Source organism: Mytilus trossulus, chromosome 10 (assembly GCF_036588685.1).
Source record: "Mytilus trossulus isolate FHL-02 chromosome 10, PNRI_Mtr1.1.1.hap1, whole genome shotgun sequence".
Taxonomy (NCBI): domain Eukaryota; kingdom Metazoa; phylum Mollusca; class Bivalvia; order Mytilida; family Mytilidae; genus Mytilus; species Mytilus trossulus.
Genome location: NC_086382.1, coordinates 48,776,151 through 48,796,623, shown reverse-complemented (window position 1 = coordinate 48,796,623; position 20,473 = coordinate 48,776,151). Strand labels below are relative to the sequence as shown.

Below are 20,473 nucleotides of genomic sequence, written 5' to 3'. Positions count from 1 at the left end.
AGAATGTTTTGAACAACTATGGGAAGTTCTCTATAATAAAAGTTAAAATAATAATGAAATGCAAAATAGCCATTGCCATATTCATTCTGTTTTGATCTGTTTTTGATATAAAATAAATATTGTATTAAGCTGCAACAATGATATACAAATCCTTGGCTGCACTGTCATGTCACTCGATTAGTGTAAATTGATAATGTCGCATGTACTCATTGTAAACATTCTTAAAAATTCAAACATATCGGCATATTGAACATTATTCGGACTTTCAAGTTTTCATTATTTTAAAATAAAATCAATATTGTGTGTGTGTGTGTGGGGGGGGGGGGGTATCGTTGAAATCACGAAATTTATTGATCAGATTCTGAAGAAAAAATTAAATGATATGATCACTTGCATAACGTCCGTGTGTATTCATATTGGCGGCGGATCCAGGCGAGGGGGTATTGTGGGGGTTGGAACCCCCTTATAGCGATTTTATTTTCGATCATCTAATTTTGTGAAAATTTTACTTGAACCACGCATGAGCGAAATCGTATAATAGAAAGGGACAGCCTTAGCTTTTCGAGATTTGGTTAATCCAATACTGAGGGTTTTTTTATGTTTTCCATTTTTTTAATTATTTTTTTTTTGGTTGCCGAGAGTTTTTGGCTTTTTAAAATTTATTTTTGTCAAATTGGTTATATACTTACTTATAGGAACCTTATATTCAAGGCTTGTTTTAGAAAATCTTTCATATAAAAAAAGATAGAAACAAAGTGAGTTTCCGCTCTTCCTCTGAAAATATAGTAGAAATATACAAATCCGTGACATGTGTTTGTGTCTCATGTCAGAATCATTCATTTAACATTTTCTATAATATCCCCTTTGAATTATCTCCTGAATTTCTTTGTTTACTTTTTTTTTTTTTTTTTTTTAGCAAACTGACGTATACCGTGCCCCACATCTCTTCAAGTTTTATTCATATAAGCTTTCCAGAAAACTGTATACCTTTCAGCTAATTATTTACCTACAGATGCCTTATAAAATCTGTAGGTAAAAAAATAGCTGAAAGGTATACAGATTTCTGGAAAGAAAGTCTTTTTAACTTGGCGACCAAAATAACCCAATGATGGAAACAAATTAAGAACATACAGAAAATTAAAAATAGAATACAAATTAGATTTTTTTATTAACAGATTTATATCGATACATGATATCAAATTTTATAAAAATAAGAACAAGTAGTAGTTCAGTATCTAAATATTGAACAGGGTACACCGTAAATTACCGTTGGAAAAAATATTATGTCCTCTCTGTAAAAAGGATGTAGAAGATGAATATCATTTTACTTTAAAATGTCAAATTTTAGAAAAATGTAGGCAAAATCTTTTTTAAGAAGTAGAGAATATAATTTCCGATTTCACCAAAATGTCTGATGAGGAAAAATTTGTATTTATGTTTACTTTTAATGAGTATGACGTAACAAAAATTATTGTCAAGGGAGTTAATGATTTATATGTATTAAGAAACAGCCTAGCTGATAAGAAAAAACTAGTGGATGTAAAAAAAAATAATTATGACGATTTTATATTTTCTTATAGTATTTGTAATGATATATTTTATAACAATTGCATTAATATGAATGTTTGTACTTGTACTTTAAAATTTGCAAAGGTATCACATCCCCCAAAACATTTAAATATATAGTCTTATAAAAATATGAATGTTGTTTAAATTTAGATATTATATGTTTGCGATGATTGTCATGTTTGTCTTCGTAACAATCCAATATTTGGATTTTACACCACTATGATAAAATGATTTGATTTGATTTGATTTGATTTTATCAGCAGCGTCAGTTCTTTAACTCAAGGTGAAAGACAACCTTCCAACACTTGTCACGGAATGACAAAGAACAACAATCCGGCAAAGAATAAATAAAAGAATAGATATGTCTGCAATTAATTCTCACATGAGTTCATCGAGTCATACATGCTGTAATCCTCGATGACCCCACGACGTCATAAGTGCACACTGGTTGGCATTGGTGATCTCATGTCAGGAATGTCTGTGTTCTGCACGGTTAACGTGTTCAAGGTAATCATTATTTTCATCTATTTTAATTTACATCTACATCTACATCTACGACATAGCGGAGCTAGCTATGTCGTCACTTGAAAAGGGTACTTCGACCCATCACTCAAGTATGGTTTAACTTTTGACGTCCTCCAACATGACAATAAACTTTCTATATTTACAAATGGTTCCAAAATTGTGCTAGAAATTTATATACAGGTGCAGGTTAAAAACATTTTCTACCAGTATCGACTGTCTGTGTTGCTAGCCACTACAGAGGAGCTTGGTGAGTTTGGTCTTGAATTCCTCACTGCTCTCGATCTCTAATAGTTCATCTGGTAGTTTATTCCAGTCTCTGATGGTCCTAGGGAAAAAGCTGTATTTGTAGATATCTTTATTTGGCCTTATTTGTACATATCTTTTAGTGTTCGGTTGATGGAGTCTCGACGTTCTTCTTGGTTTTATAATGTGCGTTGGAATAGGTATAGCAACTCTTTCATGGATGGCTTTATGAAAGAGTGTTATACGTGCTACTTTTCGTCTTATTTCTAGTGGTGTTAAATTTAATTCTTCTAGAAGAGTTGTTACTGTTCCAGGCTCTCTTGAGTAATTGCTTTTGATAAAGCGTGCTGCACGGCGTTGGACCATCTCAATCTGATAAATATGTTTTTGTAGGTGAGGGTCCCATGCGCTGCAAGCGTATTCAAGGTGCGGTCGGACAAGGGCAAGATAGGCTTGTTTTTTAACTTCCTCTGGACATGATCCAACATTTCTTCGTATGAAGCCTAGTGCTTTATTTCCTTTGGTGACAACTTTGTTAACTTGTTTGTCCCATGACATGGTGTTGGTGAGTTCAGCTCCTAGGTATGGATTTGATGCAACTGATTCCAGGATATGACCATTGATGTTGTAGTTGAAGTTGATGGTTTTCCTTTTTTTGGTTATTGTAAGGACATAGCATTTTGAAGGATTGAATATCATTTGCCAAATTTTTGTCCATTTTACCATTTTGTCGAGATCTTCTTGTAGATGTTTGCAGTCATCCTTTGACGAGATTGCTAGGTAGAGTAGGCTATCATCTGCAAACAGGCGAATTTTTGATGTTATGTCATTCCCGATGTCGTTTATGTATAGGAGAAACAGCAATGGTCCTAAAACTGTTCCCTGTGGTACGCCAGATGTTACTTTAGCAGTACTTGATCTTTCTCCTTCCAGTGTGACTTGTTGTTCTCTTTTTGTCAGCCAAGCTTCTAACCATGCAAGTATGTTTCCATCGATACCATATGATGCTAGTTTCTTCAACAATCGCTGGTGTGGTACTGTGTCGAATGCTTTACTAAAGTCTAATATGAGCATATCTACCTGTTGGTTATTGTCCAGATTTCTAGTTATATCCTCTGCTGTTATGACTAGTTGTGACTCACACGATCTTTTGCTTCTGAAGCCATGCTGGAAGTCCACAAGTATATTATACTTCTCAAGATGGTTCATTATGTGTTTAAATATAATATGTTCCATTATTTTACATGGAACTGATGTCAAGGATACTGGTCGATAGTTGACCGGTTGACTCTTATCCCCTTTCTTGAATAGTGCGATGACATTTGCAATAAGCCAGTCTTGTGGTACACTTTGGTCTTTTAGTGTTTTGGTGAAGATTAACTGTAAATATGGTGATATTGACTCTGCACACTCTTTCAATATTCTACACGATATATTGTCTGGACCATTTGCCTTGCTTGGGTTCACTCCCTTTAGTAGTTTGATTAACCCTTCTGTACTAATGTGTAGGCTTGGTATTTTTGATGTTTCATTTTCAGTTATCTTAGGGAAGCTTTGAAAGTCTTCAATCGTGAATACTGATTGAAATTGTGCATTAAGTGCTTCTGCTTTTCCTTTGCTGTTGTCTAATATTTCTCCATTAACTTTGAGTGTTGATACTCCCACTGTTTCTCTCTTTTTAGATTTGATGTATTTCCAGTACTTTTTCCCTATTCTGTATTGGTCTTGTGTGTTTGTTGAAGCTTCTGATGTTGATGGACTTACTTCTAACATATCAAATATATACTTCTTATGTGATATATCAAGTTCTGTCTTTACTGCTTTTCTATATTGCTTGAATTTATCCCAGTGCTCTTTAGTTTGGTATTTCTTTGCAACTTTATATAGTCGTTCTTTTTTACGTATCATCTTCTTGATGTGTTGATTCACCCAAGGTAAGTTAAATCTCGATGTCAGATTTTTGGATGGTATATGTAGGTCCATTGCTTGAAAAAGGTGAGTTTTAAATAGAGTCCAGTACTCTTCGATGTTCATTGTAACCACGCATTTTCAATAAGGGGGTGCATTTGCGATATTTCAATATCGAAAATTTGAAGGAAAACAAACCCAACAATTCATGCTGATTTTGTTTCATTGATATGTTGTCTTGCTCGATATAAAAGCATTTGAACAAATAACAAAGGGTTTTCGTTTCACGATTCGCCAACTACAAGCTAAAATACTGTTCTAAAACTAGTTTAAAATGTCCGTTACGCTGCAGGTACTCCAATAGATATTCAAGAGTTTTTATTTTACGAATATCCTCGTTTGAATAATGGGTGTGATCGCTTAACATATGCCGTAAATGACTTTCCCGTTTCAACATTTACCTACTGTTGTACTTTTTCACTCTTTTCTCACTAATTCAAAATTGCATATCTTTTTACAGAGTAAAACTCCTGGCAAAATTATTTAAAAGGTTGCGTTTAATTCCGGAATATGTCAATAATCTGGATATTTTGTAATGACAAAGTTATATGACATCCTGCAAACTGACATAGTATCCAAAATGTGAAAGTTAATCAGTTAAAAAAAGTCAGTGTTTAGTAAAACCCATATATTTTCCGCAGGCTTATGAAAGTAACGAACATTTTCTAAAAATGGTTAAAAAATTAAATACAATCTTTTTTGTATTCTGAAGGAGAGAGTGTTGAGAGATGTTGGGAAAACGATGATAAAGTGCAGCATTATAATTGAAACTTGATATATATCTGAAATTAAGGACTTCCTGGTGTTTCGACCAAAACGAAATGTACGTTACTGTAGTGACACAATACAGAAACACATTTTCTTGTCAATTTCAGAATGAAATATAGCTACTAAAAGTTAAAATTTGATAGAAATGAGAGTATATTATAGACAATTCAATGAAACAACATGTAAACTTTAATAAACAGAAGCAAGTAACGAACATTTCAAAATTTTATAATCTTCTGCTCAAGTCAATTTTTATTACTGTAAAGTTTCTCAATTTTTGCTGCATCATCGGGGTTTACTTTAAGCATTCTTTTCGATTTCCCGGAGGGTTGTGGATTTGATATCTTGCACAAAATGTCCTTACGGTCAACCCAAATGATATCAGACCTACTTGGCCACTGGAACATTGCTTTCTTCTTTTCTAGAAAAGAGATTTCAATGGTGTTATCTTCAATATCGATTGTTTTTATTTGACCGATGTACCATTTATTTAAGTAGATAGCAGCCACGTAATCTGCAATGCTATAGTCCATTTCTGGATAGGTTTCCCTGGCTTCATCTGCAACCTCTGCTGTTTCACCCTCTTGAGTTCCGGTCTTCAAAACTGTTTCCAGCTGCCAATTTTCACATGTAAATTCATCTGACAAACAGGTTACGCAATAACAACTTGTATTACGAACAGCAACTACATCATTGCCCTTTTCTGCTACAGCATGTAATTTCATCGTACCTGGTACCGGACGAAGCTTTTGTTCAGATAAAAGTTTGCTTTTGTTTTCACATTTGTCTTTTGGCAAGAAAATAAACTTGATGCTCTTTAGGCTACATGATTGTGATTGTGTCCATGCAAAGAAATCATGTGGGTCTTGTATTGCGACTTTCCCAGTACGCACCGCTTCGTCTGCCATTCGTTTACTAGTACCTCCAATCCCATCGCATGGGCCTTTCCCATGACCGGCCTCCCAATAGTTCCACTTGGCCCTTATGCCGTAATCGAGACTGTGATTGGCAATAGCATTAAATATTGCTTTATTGCGATATTGAGATGTCGGACTATCCGTCCAGTAATGGATACATTCTACAGTTGGAAGAAGTTGTTTTATCTCTGGTATAATTAGGTCGATGATGGATAGTACAGTTGCTGAATTGTGACCCATCTCATCTGAGATTACTACTATACTTTTGTGTAGCAGCTCATCCTCGTCAACCTCGTAGTAAACTACAACGGGATGTATTGTCACGCTAGTCTGATTCCAATAGGCAGACTGGATCTCTTCCACGGATTTGCACTGATAGTTTTCGGCAAAGTCCATATGTACAATGCAATGATTTTTTGGTAGATTTATCTTCAATTCTTTCATTTGTGCATATTGTGTTTGTATTCTTGTTACATGGTCTTTGAATTCGTTCATCTGTTTTTCGAAATGAGCTATAAATCCACTTTTGTCAACTGTGCTGTCTACAACTTTCATTGTCATTTTTGTTCTGCCCTTCTCTTCTACTTTAACTCTTTTCCACTGACTAAATACCACATCACTGGCCTCTGTATTTTTCATGTCTTGTATAATCTTTTCTTGTTTTTCAACTTCTTTTTCTGCATTCAAAGAAACGTCTATTCCTAATCGTTTTACAGCTTTTAATGTAAATGACATGTTTTGGTGTTTGGTACATAAACATGTGTCTCTTCTTATAAATGATGTCAGAAGAATATTCTTTGGACGAAGTCGTGTAAAGGTGGTAAATGACAGCTTCACTGTGGGATGCTCCATCATAAATTTATGGTACAAGTTTGAAAGGTAGTCTGTCAAGATTCTTTTCTGAACTTTCTTAGCATCTGTTTTAACATAATCTGCCTTTCCTGGCATAACTCTAGAGTTTTCATCCCTCTGTAGAAATCTTGTTACATTGTATCTATACTTTCCCATCTCTCGAATTCGATAAAACCTTTTGATATTGATGTCTTTAGTTGCTACTTTTGCTAGTTTATTTCTACTGAGTCCTATTCTTTGTGCTAGTGTCTTAATCATCCTGTACTTTTTCATGGTTTTACCCGAGACAATGTTTCTTACTATCCTAGTTCTCATTCTTGCCTGAGTCGATGTTCCCTCTCCTGCTGATTTAATTTCATTACAAATTGTATTAGCGAAAAGTAATTCTTTTCTGACACTGCTTCTCTGTTCAGCTGATAAGTTCATTTCATCGAGTTGCTGTTCAGTTTTGGATCTTGGTGTACTTGTGTTTTTGTCAGTTTTTTTTCGTTTCACTCGTTGCAAAGAGCGAGCAGTTGTTCTGTACTTCCTCTTTAAATTTTCATGCTTGGCTTGTAGACTTTTCATTTCGGCCTTTATTTTAGTTAATTCTTTGCTTATTCTCATTTTCGGACCATTGGCTTTCTTCTGGAATCTCATTTGGACCAGCAGTCTATTTTCAGTAGGAATGACAGACGATGTTCCACTTTCATATCCACTTGTGGAGGGTTCAATCTGCTGGTTATTGGCATGGATTAATTCTAATACCTCTTTTTTTCTTGCTCTATAATGTTTTAGATAATCTCTGTTATATTCGTTTCTTTGCCTCCTCTTTCTTTGAGATAATTGACTACTAGGTACATAATTTTGTTTCCGTCTCTCTCTTTCCTTTTGAAGATAAGCTTCATTGTTTTTTTCTTTCAGGCGCTGTCTGTATTCTCTCTGAATCTGGGCCCTCGATTTGACCATTCCTGTAAATGAAAGATAATTGTATGTAGATACGGGTTCAATGATATACATAAAAAGCTTTCGGGGAAGTCGTTGAAGTCTTTAGAAATATTTATTTAGTAAACATTTAAATTTGAATACAAAATTTCATACGAGGTAAGCTAAAAATTATTTTGAAATGTTCGTTACTAGAGACGAAATGTACGTTACCACTACATATGTGGGAATTGTCCTACATTTTGAATGCACAAACTTAAACGTGACGATTGGAAACGTAGTACTGTCATCACATTAGTAATTTCTTCAAGAAATTGCATTCAAGTTGCATGCATTCTTTTAAAGCAGGTAAGTTATCATAGACGTGATAATTTTCAATACAAAAATATTAGAAAACGTCTGTTTCTGTAGGATTCAACTTTTTATTAATTTGTTATGTACTTTTATTTATTCAACTGACATACAATTATGCAATGAAAAGTGATAAATAGACATAGTGATAGTTTTAAGACAACATTAAAGAACTATTTCAATGTGTATAAATAGTAAAAAGTTCGTTACTTTATATAACGAACATGTCACAACTACAATGTCATTGATTAACACATTTTAAGACATCCATGTCAATTACGATGTATGACCATATTGTTTGGGTTATTATGTAAACACGGTGATATAATATTTCATAGTTGTGTATTTCATAATAAGAAATGCGTAATAATGTAAAATGTAAACGTACCTTATAAATGTGGATCCTTCTCCTGTCAAAAGTGTATAAATGAATGAAACTGTTTTCGTTTTAAATAAATGGCGGCAGTCAACTCATCCAGCATCCCATACTTTTATGTAAAGCTATCACGTTTTGAGTCTGTTTCGTATCCTAGGTAACGAATTTGTCAGTAACGTACATTTCAAGTATACTGAAGACCTTCAATTTAAGAAACCAATAGAGTTTATTGAATCGAAAAGGTTTATTTTTCTAGAAAGGATAATATACAGAATTACCCAGTGCTAATCGGAATATACTGAGGTTTAACTAAGAGAAGTTTTTAGCAGTAACGAACATGTCATAACTACGTTTTTACATCTAATATCTTCCCTTCCGACATTCCCAGAATCTGTTAACTGTACAATACAGAAAATTATATCTGTCTTGATTTGAGTAACTTTATCAACAAAGTTTTATTCCCTGTTTCAGCTCAAGTTTGATCATGTATATATATATATATTAAAAATTTCGACGTATTTAAGTTGGCGTAACGAACATGTACCTGCTTTTTGTGACAACCCTTAAGGAGTATGCTGTCATGCGTTTTCGGGAGATTGACGAATGAAAGTTTTTTCCCTGAAAGATATCACCAATTCCTCCACGCTGTGTAACTGTAAGGGATAAAGAAATGCACAAAGAGGCAACTTTCTAGTGATCAACACCTTATTTAAGATTTGGCGACAGTAACGAACATTTCAATTTGTTGATTCCGTTACCGAAAATTAAAAAAAAAAATTAAAAATTCTGATAACATTTTTTAATTAAAAGAGTGTTGGTCCACATGGATTAAAAATATACAGCAAATAAATCTGATACTCATACAGGAATTCGTACACACACCGGCGACAGCACATGCACCCTCTTATTGAAAATGCGTGTTAACAGTTATCTTCTCCTTGAAATTTTCATATTTGCTGTTGAAATATTCTTGAACTTTTTCCATATTTCCCTTCTTATATTGATAGACTTTTCTGGGCTTGTTCTTAATTACCTTTGGTCTTGCATTGACAGTTGTAATTATCATCTGGTGATCACTCATTCCATCAGTAATGCTCATTTTCTGTACTAGATTTTCATTAGTTGTGAGAACAAGATCTAGAATGTTCTTTTCCCTGGTTGGTTCTGTGACACATTGTTGCAAGCAGTGTTCCTCAACAATGTCTAAAGCTAGTTTATTTATTTCGTTGGAATAGTTATGGCTTGATTTGATGGTGTATCCTCCATTTGAGTCTTCTTCATCCCAATCAATATCTGGTAAATTTAATTTATACAGATATATATTTGTTGTATTTGCCGTTTAGTAAGGTTGAGGAGGTGGATATAGTCCCAGGAATATATGTTCTACGTTCGTCAGTCACGATTTTCAATTCCTTGCTAGTGTTTAGGTTTTAAATTACTAGATTCATATACAATAAGTTGATTTAAACATGAAACTTACAAGTAAATACATCATGACAAGCCTTTTTATCTTAATTCCTCTTTTTTTATCCATTAATTCCATTTTCAAGATATATTTTATAAACTACATGTCATCTGAGATAGATATCTTTTCCTTCCGGAGCCCCTGAGATCAACCCTAGTTTTTGGTGTGGTTCGTGTTGCTTATTCTTTAGTTTTTTTATGTTGTGTCATGTGTTCTATTGTTTGTTTGTGTGTCTTTTTTTTAACCATGGCGTTGTCAGTTTATTTTCTATTTATGAGTTTGACTGTCCATCTGGTATCTTTCGTCCCTCTTTTATAAACTTGGCTATAGAGCATATGTAAGGATTACATTAATTCGTATTATCTACTTCTCAAATTGAAATATCTCATGATAATTAAAATAAGTTATATCATATTTATAAAGTATACTAACAAATATATCTTTTAAAATGATAAAGATATCTTATAAATCTATTAATCAAGATATCTGAAAAATTAACCGTATAGGATATCTTGTATAGCTTAAAAGTTATAAGATATCTCATAAAAAAAATTAAATTGAGATATAACATAGATTAAATAAGATTAATTTACTGTCTTTGGATTTACTATACACATTTTATGTGAACTTAGTCTAGTATTTCGGGCACTCTCTCTGTCTCTCTAGCTATCTCCAAAGACGATCTTTTAAAAATTCAACGGATGACATACGACGGACGCAAGTCTCACACTTGGCAGGACATTGATTGAAGTAATTCATATTGACTATTGGCCTGAAGGCTCGGCGAGTTTCAAAATTATATTTCTTACACTATAACCTAACTTTGCCAAGGAACCAACTTTGTCAAAAAATAATTATTATAGCTGACGGTAGTTTATTGAATAAAAACATTGCTATATGTGTTTACGATGTTATTTTAGCTTGCATCTTCCGCATGTTGTATATTTTTGTATCTGTTTTACCTTCAAGGCTTCCTAAAAAATGTCAACCGATTCGGGTGGAAAACTGATTGAACTGGTCAACATATTTACTGGATGTTTTAGAAGGAGGAAAAGTTCTGTCATCCAACCGTTAGATACTAATAATACACAAAGAACAAAGAGACAGATAAAGTTGCCACGCTTTAAGGAAGCAATAACACCTTTTATATATACACCGAAACGTAAGCGCGTGATCAGAAAAAACGACGCATTCATGCAAGAATTACGAAGTGAGTCTTTGTTAGCCTCTGGTTCCACTACAAGTGACAATCCAATTTTAAATATTTGTCTCGGATTTAAAAATGAAGAGCTTAAGCATGGTGGACCAAAGATTTACCATAAATCATACTGCATGTCACACTGGGATAGAGTGCTTTCCTGTAGGAAAGGTTTAAATAGAATGATTGGCTATACAACAGGTTGTAATGAACCAATAGTTGATAACCTCCCAGCATCACTCTGGATGGAATGTTTAGAACCAACGCTAACCGTGCTGGTAACGCTGAGTGCAATGAAGCATAGGCGCACCAATTTAAGCATAAAAAGTATATCGGACAGGTGAGTTTAATTAAATGGACCGTTATGACTTTAAAACTGCTTATAAGACACCCACACAGAGTAGTCCATAAACAAATAAATCGTGGACACCTGTGAATGTTATCAAATAACCTTCATCGAAAAACAAGACAGCTTGGGTTTCGTTGCCTAAATGGTCTTATAAGTTTAGCTATATCCTATCACTAGTCTGTCAACACTGAGGTTATGAGTTCGAGTCCCGCATGTGGTTCGACTACCATCTTAATTGACCAGAATGGTCAGTTTTCTCGCGACACTATGGTTTCCTCCACTAATAAACCTGCGTGCCACCACGAATTAGCCAACAGTGCCTAGTCAAAGTGGCATTATCCCAAACCAATTAATCAACGAACAATTGATATAACTAATAATAATAATTTGGAATAGAACAACCAATGACATATATTAGGTAAGTACTACTGATCTGGGCAAACAAAATATAGGGAAACATGCGGTAAATACTTACTAGTATTTTTATCAATCTTTGTCTATCTTTGAAACATAATCCTGGTATCTTTGATAACTATTTTAAATCACTGGATCGATGCCACTGTAAGTGGACGTTTCGTCCCCGAGGGTATCACCAACCCTGTAGTCAGCACTTTGGTGTTGCCATGAATATCAATCATATGGTATAATTTTTTATAAATTTCCTGTTTACAAAACTTCGATTTTTTTTTCTCGAAAAACTAAGGATTTTCTTATCCATGTTATCCCAAGAGTAGATTCGTAGCCGTATTTGGCACAACTTTTGGGAATTTTAGATCCTCAATGCTCTCCAACTTTGTCCCTGTTTGGCTTTTTAACTGTTTTGGTATGAGCGTCACTGATGAGTCTTATGTAGACGAAACGCGTGTCTGTCGTATCAAGTTATAATCCGGGTACCTTTGACAACTATTTTGTCTAAAAGATCAACCAATTTACCGAATTTGAACAAGGCTTAAGATACGATTATTAAAGAAAATATAGAACACACCCGCGAAATCGCGGGCATTCAGAGCGTATTTGAAAGGATGTAAAAAAAAGTGTCGTAGGAAGAATTTTGTAAAAGATTTAATGACTTGAGAATTTCAGGAAAAGTATCAAAAGTCATAGGTACTTGGGGACAGGAAAATGATTTATGACCCTCCTCCTTTATTTCCAAAATTTCAATTTTTTGGTTTTCTATTAATTTCATTATGAACACACATTTAGTGTACATGTATTATGAACATTCCAGTCAGGAGCCTGTAATTCAGTGGTTCAGTGATATTTGTTTTTCGTTCATTTTTGTACATAAATAAGGCTGTTAGTTTTCTCATTTGAATTGTTTTATATTGTAATTCCGTAAGGTGACCTTTAAATGTTAATTTCGGTGTCATTTTGGTCTCTTGTGGAGAGTTTCAGAAAGGTATCAAAAGTCATAGGTATTTTGGGACAGGATAATTGTTTTTCTAGCCCGGTTCTTCCTTTTTCCACAAAAAAAATCCTTTTTTTTTTATGTTTGTTCTCTATTAATTTTAATGACACATGAATAATTTTAGCGCTTATCTGTATATTATGAACATCATTAAAAGGGGGGGGGGATCGGGGCAGAGGCGGATTTAGCCCCCCCCCCCCCCCCTTTTTCTGGAAAATAAGTGTTTGCTTATATAGGGAATCACTCAAGCATGACCAGAGCGGGCCCCTCTTCGGCAGTCAACGGGCCCCTGCGTATGGATATTTCTGGATGCGCAACTGCGAAGGGGCCCTGATCCCAATATCCCGGGCTTAAAAACATGAAATCCCGAGGTTCCGAATTTATTATACAAATTAAATATCTCGACATCCCGAAATTCGAAAAAAAGAAATCCCGGATCCCGAAATGGTCAATCCTGAAATTTCGATCTTAAAAACACCCGTTCCAGACGTCCCGAAAGTGTATTTTCTTTTTACATTCATTTCTCAGTTTAATAATTGATCTACAGCGGTCATTGATATATTATTCTGACCCTCTCTATTTAAAAACCCTGTGACTGCCGTGGATAGTAAACTTGAAAATGAATCAGTTAGAAAATACACTTTATTCGTAGTATATGCATTTGTTTAAAAGTAAAACGTAAAACGCCAACCGGAGGTCTAATCTGACTTAAATTTCGTCCAATGACGGATATAAGACAGAAAATACACTGTATTCATAGTATTAATGTATGTTCAAAGTAAACTTGAAAATGAATCAGTTAGAAAATACACTTTATTCGTAGTATATGCATTTGTTTAAAAGTAAAACGTAAAACGCCAACCGGAGGTCTAATCTGACTCAAATTTCGTCCAATGACGGATATAAGACAGAAAATACACTGTATTCATAGTATTAATGTATGTTCAAAGTATACAGAAAAACGCAAACCGGGAGTCTGTTCTGACTTATTAATTTCGCCCAATGACGGAAACATATCCGGACGTCTTTTTTCTCGTTTTTCACCCAAAATAACTCAATCTGAATAATCATATGAATGGATGACAAATGCGATTATGCACTGTACCCATAGGACACAGAGGCCTGATGATTAATTTATTGTGGAAAGAAGAGAAGCGACACCAAAAATGAGGTCTTCTCGTTTAATAGTATAGATTAGTCCAATGCAGGAAATGCATTTTGTTATACCATAATTTGAATCAAAATTAACATGCAGTATTTATTTAACGACACAAGTAATAAATACAGATGTTACTATACATACACAATGATTTATATTCCAGAACTTTGAACTCAAGAGTAAGAGATTCTCGAGTACTCCATGGTGACTATAACAGAGACCCTTGGATTGGGTTAATAGGTCCTCGCTTTATACGTACTGATCACAATGTGTTAATACCAACTGAAGAAGTAAGGCCATCCAGGATGCTAGACTTTGGTGGAACAGTGCGTTTAAATGTCGACGTTGTTGTTGAGGTAGTTATTTATTTCATCGGTTACTCAATCTAATTAAAAATTAGATCTCGGATTTCGCTATACCACAAAAGTATAAAAATGTTCTAGAGATCTATATCTTAATTAGATTAATCGATTACTTACAATGGAAATTATTTGGAAAGTGTATGGAAATGTTTCGTTTTATAAGCCCGCTCTAACAAAGGAATGTATACTTATAGAGTATAGCTGATTGTCTCAACGAGATTGATTTTCACGCTTGAGCCGGAACAGCGAAAGTGAGAAAAGCAAGCAAGATGAAAGTTGAGATGACCAATGATAATCTATTGATCGCTATTTTTACCTATGACGACATTGTTAATATAATTGATAACGGATACGTGAATGATAACTTTTCATACTCAGTCTACTGTGCTGAGAGAGGAAATTATCAACTTTTCATACTCAGTCTACTGTGCTGAGAGAGGAAATTATCAACTTTTCATACTCAGTCTACTGTGCTGAGAGAGGAAATTATCAGTCAGTAAGGTCAAAGGAAAATGTCATAAATTAGCGACAAAAGTATCGCATTATGTCATGCCTTCTTGGTATAGTACCAATCTTCATCTGGTTATACCATACAACGTGACACGTTTTTCAGTTCCTTCGATTTTCGCAATAAAAAAACAAAACCAATTCCGTGCCCTTTCTGTGTATGCATAATTATGATGAAGATCACAATAACTCATATTTCATTTGAAAGACACGCGACCTCAGGCTTGAGATTTTTACATAAAAAGTAGTTGATATAGTGAATTGTCGCCTACATGATCAACTACAACACAAATACGTACAGAACAACCTACTCGAAGTCCTCGGACACATCCAGACCCACATGAAAACACGTCCTGTTTATTTTTTAGAATAAGGGTTCGAATTTATTAAATGCCGAAAAGTAATATGAATATCAAGGTTTTAAAAGTATTTTTATTTTTAATAATTCATCCATTGGTGTTAAATAAAATTGAAAAAAAAACCATATAATTTCAGCGCAATGAACGGTCAACACGAAGGAATCATAACAGGACCATATTAACCCTTCCTGCGCATGATCCATATGAAATTGATGAGGACGAGCCTTTGGCATACACATTCCCGGAGAGTGAATTTGATGATGATAGTGATGACAGTGATATTGATGGTATATTCATTGATTCAGATGATGAATTTGTTGCCAACAATATCAACCAATCAGCTTCACCAAACCATCAAGCAACTGGAGACAATGCTAAAATAGTGTATACAGATAAATCTATAACTCATAACACGAATCTAACCTATATTTCTAAAAGTAGGTTACGGACATGGCGATATCATGCAAATTTTGGTGCCTATACAGTCGTGGAGGCAGATGACCAGAAGCTAGAGAAAGCAAAGACAATGCAGAAACACTGGTCTGAATATCTTGACCATTTATCATCTGGTTGTCAGACAGACAAAGAAGCCGATGATTTACAGGAAGGGTTATTGGAGGATCCCGCCTATAGGAGAATGTTTTTGAAAGATGCAGTATTATTTTTAGAAGATATTGATAGGCAATCACAACTTAAGGTTTATATATACTATTTTATAAGGACGATAAATCTAAAAACTTGAAAACAAGTCAGACATTAAAATACTTCAAAGATGTAGATAGTCATCAACAGGTCTAACAATATAACACGTAACATGTGTTTTTCAGCCAGACTACGAATTAAACCGGGTCTTAATTTCACCAAGGTCGGAAGGAAAAATATGCAAGGTACCATTGATTCAGAACCGAATATATGCTTTTGAAATATCATTTAAAATGCTACCTCTATAGACGAATTATCCTGGGTGGATGGTATTTGTTTTAAAGTTTTTAGTGAAAAGTAGTTTGATTAATTCTTTCTTAAACTATTTGGCTTCTGCAGTGTTGGTTTGTGTTTATTCTTAGGGACAGTGCAAACATCACTTGCAATTTTGGCAAGTTGTTTGATATAGGAAGATGATGTGGTATGAGTGCCAATGCGAACATTCTGAGTCTCATTCCAAGTAACAATAATTTATAATAGTAAACCAATATAGGTCAAGGACGGCCTTCTACATTATTCTGGCAAACACATATTATTATAGTTGCCGTTTATGAATCATGGAAACCGTATATCTATGTTCCCGATGAATCTGCACGACATATTGCAATATTTCTGGCGTTCATGGTCCAAAATTAAAGATACAGAAAATAAAATGTGTGTTCGTATATCTTTTGAAACGTAAAGCCTCTAAAGGTTTCTTCATACAAAAAAGTTTAAACTTAACATCCGAGGTTTAATTTCGGATATTCGGCCGTGAACGTTCTCCAGTAAAAAGTAAACGCTTCTGACGCAAGAAGTTTATATTTAGTAACTGCATGTGCTGTTTTCCTATTTTTGTTTGCTATACATTTTATGCAAAAGATTTACCCGGTAACAGATTAGAAAACACTATAAGTTCTTATATATATATGCGTAATTTTAGATATGACTAGAAATTGTGGCTATTTTTACTATAAACGTTAAATAATAAAATCATTTTTCTATTCAGCAGAAAGAGGCAGGAGATTCAGTAGAAAACCCGAATGACAGTCACACCTCCGACAATCAATCAAAAACCGTGTCCAATGATTCAAATACCAACTATGTTAACCCTGATGAAGCACGTGATCGATACATCCGCCACAAAAGCCCCATTCAAAGAGACCATTCTAACACAAGTGAACTTACTATACAGTCAGTTTCAGATACTTCACACGTGGATGACGAACTACCTTCCCTTCCGGAGACACCAATAAAAGACAAGCAGTTAATGTTTGATGACTATGTCATTTGTGATGTTAAACCAAGATCGACCGAATCTCAAATTAGTTCAGGAGAATCTATGGAGTCAATTTGCACGACTGTTACAGATTCCTGCAATGATAGTGAAGAATTGTCGTCCGAACCATTACACGAAGCCGTCATCATAGTGACAGACTCGTACGTTATTCCACAACATATTCTAGATAAACATTTGGAATCAAAACAACCTAAACATTTCCCGTCTAATAATGATTGCGCAGAAATGACCACCTCTTCAGATTTATTGTCTGTCTATGCTGATCGGTCATCTGAGGACATTCATTCGAGTGAAAAGGAATGTGATATACTCCAAAACTAAAATTAAATTCTCAGAAAAGTCCAGAAATATAAACAAAAGAAGAAAATCATTTAACAACAAAATGTGTCTGCAACCAGTTACTTAGATGACGCACCAAGTATAAGCTTTCGAATACATTTATTATCAGACGCAGAACTATTTTTTTATTATATATACGTCTCAAAATGACCGTCAACATATTGCTTAACTTAATATGCTTTATATTTATGAAGGCTGTCTTTTATAATATTTTGACATATGTTTAATGTATGGATTTCAGAAAAATAAAAATACAGTTTCGTGCATTTGATTTTTGTTATTGTGTATTATTTTATTATAAATGAGGGCTTTATTATACGTACCAGTAATCTGTGTCATGTATACACAAATATGATCAGTCATGGAGTCTTTTTCGGTTACCGAACTTCAAATAAATATGTATATAAGATATTTGGGGAAATATATAATATGTAAGACTCAGATCGACATCCAAATCTAAAGTCATAATAAAATACCATCAAATCGACGGCCAATGGTTATGCCTAATATCTTATCGACGTCCAATGTTGCAATTGGCATCCAATTTTAGCTTCTCTAATCGACGTCCAATTTTAGCTTCTCTAATCGACGTCCAATTTTAGCTTCTCAACTCGTCGTTCCTTTTGGACACAAAATATGACTGAAACTGAAATTTATCTAAAAAATATAGTGTTTGAACGGGAATGTTAACTGTTTTTTTTAAAGTTTGATCTTACAATATTTTAACGTAACCAATAGAATGGCTTTGAGCGATCATGATACATGCTTCCTACGGATCGGAAAAATGTAGACGTAATAACAAACATTATACTATGACATTTACCTAGAGGAACTAAAGATCTGCATCTACGGGCGTTTTCAACTACGGCCACTCTCCAACATTGTAGACTAGGATGTAATTTATGACAAAAATCCGTCTTTGGTTGATTTTTTTTAACTGTTTTTCTGTATCCAGAAATTGGATAAAATCATTTTCAAAGAGCAATACCTCTTGTTCATTCTGTCCCGTTAATCGTTTATGCTTGTAAGATGTCTCTATATCTTTCATAATTTTCAAGATACCTGACCAAAACGTTAAAAAATAAATTGGTAAAAAAAGGTAATTTATAACTACATAAATTAAGATTTCGTGTTTAAGGTTAACTGACATTTTTGACCATGCTAACTTATTTGTTATCTTGTTCATCGTTTTTACTATTTACGATTTCTTTCTTTCGTTATAGTTTTCAAGATAATAGACAAAAATGGAAACTAATTGATAAAATTTAATTTGTCATTTAAGGACAATAACTCCTAAAAGAATTCGTCTCGCAGATTTCAGGATGTAGGATAGTATATCGATCACCATTCTGAACTTTCAATCTATCCACAGTTATTTAAAAGATTTTAGATAACGAATTTTCTTATATCGGAGCTTTGTGTGTGTTGTTTTTATATTAGTTGTTTATGAGATTCCTTACAATCAATTGAATTTAGATATTTCCAACTACTTTTTAACACTTTGTTCTACTGTTACACGACCTTACACCATTGTCCCATGATAGATGAAGGTTAAGAGCTCACAAATCTGTGTAACTCCGTCATAATCTTTATGATTCTGTCTTACATCAGGAGCTCATGGGCTAGTGTTTGTATATATAGTTGTGTGTCTTTTTTCTTCAACGTAAATTGAATTTTTACAAATAAGGCACACACGAAATGTTGATACATAAGTTTGAGTTTAGGATCGTATATTGTTTATTTTATACTTTTTTGTTAATTTGGATATACGTTTGAGTATGTTATAAGTCGAATACGAGAATTCGAGTCAAATTGTGTTTTTTTTATAATTTTGACAGCAAGTGCCCCTTAAAGGTTTGTCTAGTGCATGCTTGTAGAAAATTACTACAAAATATGTTTTTTTTTATTGATCATCTCACACTTTTAAAAGTTGTTTGTCACAGTCCAGAGGCGGATTTAGGGGGCATGGGGCCCGGCCCCCATTTTTTTTGAAAAAAAATGGTTGCTTATATAGGAAATCACTGAAGCGTGACTGGAGCGGGCCCCCTCTAAGCCAGTCAGTGGGCCCCCACTTATGAAAATTTCTAGATCCGCCACTGCAGTCAACATCCAATTAGGACCCCATATAATCTAATAATATAATTATCGCACTAAGAAAAGTAACACCAAAGTTAACTAAGTAATCATCGTCCGTTACAGATTTTGACAATTATGCGTACTGCGCAAAAAAAGCCGTTATATGTGAATATAATTTCTCATTTGTAAACCGTTATATATCCAGAAAAGTCTGGTCGTGCAAAATATTCTTAGGTATTGACTATCTGTCTTCTGAGGAGGTTGAGAGGATTTTGTTTTAATTAATGGTTTGGAAAAATAATTGTGTGTCAGAGGGGAAGTGAAAATTGATGATTACGGGGAAACATGAATCCAACATCTTATTTGAAAAAAAATGTTCCTGTATGTCATGGAAGATGTATAAGAATGTTAATAAAATTGAGAATGGAAATGGGGAATGTGTCAAAGAGACAACAACCCGACCGTAGAAAAAAAACAACAGCAGAAGGTCAACAACAGGACTGGTCTTCAATGTAGCGAGAAATTTCCGCAATTTGCCTACATTGTATGTAACGATGTTTAACAATTTTTGCCATATCAATATCTAGCAAAAACTTTAAAATGCTTAGTAAAACGAAGGGTGGTGTGACGTAGTGAGGCTGTTTGGCCGGGTTATCTGTTGTTTTTTTCATAATATATATATATTTTTAAATGTGTTATGATTGTCAATGAAACAACTCTGCATGAACGAATCTTGTATTCTCATAAACTAAATACCAGAGACTAAATTATAAGCTT

General features: G+C 34.1%; 2 protein-coding genes across 3 annotated transcripts; one reads left to right on the top strand and one right to left on the bottom strand.

Moving 5' to 3' along the window:
- Window positions 1-1,872: 1,872 nt before the first annotated feature.
- LOC134687538 (uncharacterized) lies at window positions 1,873-17,891 on the top strand. Of its 2 annotated transcripts, none has more exons than XM_063547912.1 (5): window positions 1,873-2,076; window positions 10,928-11,496; window positions 14,236-14,428; window positions 15,437-15,997; window positions 16,994-17,891. In XM_063547912.1, exons 2-5 carry the CDS (start codon window positions 10,940-10,942, stop codon window positions 17,600-17,602), a joined length of 1,920 nt encoding a protein of 639 aa, XP_063403982.1. In that variant the 5' UTR covers window positions 1,873-2,076; window positions 10,928-10,939; the 3' UTR covers window positions 17,603-17,891. The 2 variants fall into 2 exon arrangements, with proteins under 2 accessions (XP_063403982.1, XP_063403981.1); XM_063547911.1 differs by having other exon boundaries at window positions 16,991-17,891.
- On the bottom strand, window positions 5,319-9,089 carry LOC134687971 (uncharacterized). The gene is made up of 2 exons (XM_063548437.1): window positions 8,506-9,089; window positions 5,319-7,792 (listed from the first exon to the last, which is right to left on the bottom strand). Exon 2 carries the CDS (start codon window positions 7,788-7,790, stop codon window positions 5,319-5,321), a length of 2,472 nt encoding a protein of 823 aa, XP_063404507.1. The 5' UTR covers window positions 7,791-7,792; window positions 8,506-9,089.
- Window positions 17,892-20,473: the final 2,582 nt, after the last annotated feature.

Bases quoted from the DNA above. Each gene is read 5' to 3' on its own strand.
- LOC134687971 (XM_063548437.1), bottom strand. From the start codon at position 7,790: ATGGTCAAATCGAGGGCCCAGATTCAGAGAGAATACAGACAGCGCCTG.
- LOC134687538 (XM_063547911.1), top strand. From the start codon at position 10,940: ATGTCAACCGATTCGGGTGGAAAACTGATTGAACTGGTCAACATATTT. The intron at 11,497-14,235 runs GTGAGTTTAATT...TTTATATTCCAG, and splicing joins ATAAAAAGTATATCGGACAG to AACTTTGAACTCAAGAGTAA. The intron at 15,998-16,990 runs GTTTATATATAC...TTTTCTATTCAG, and splicing joins ATAGGCAATCACAACTTAAG to CAGAAAGAGGCAGGAGATTC.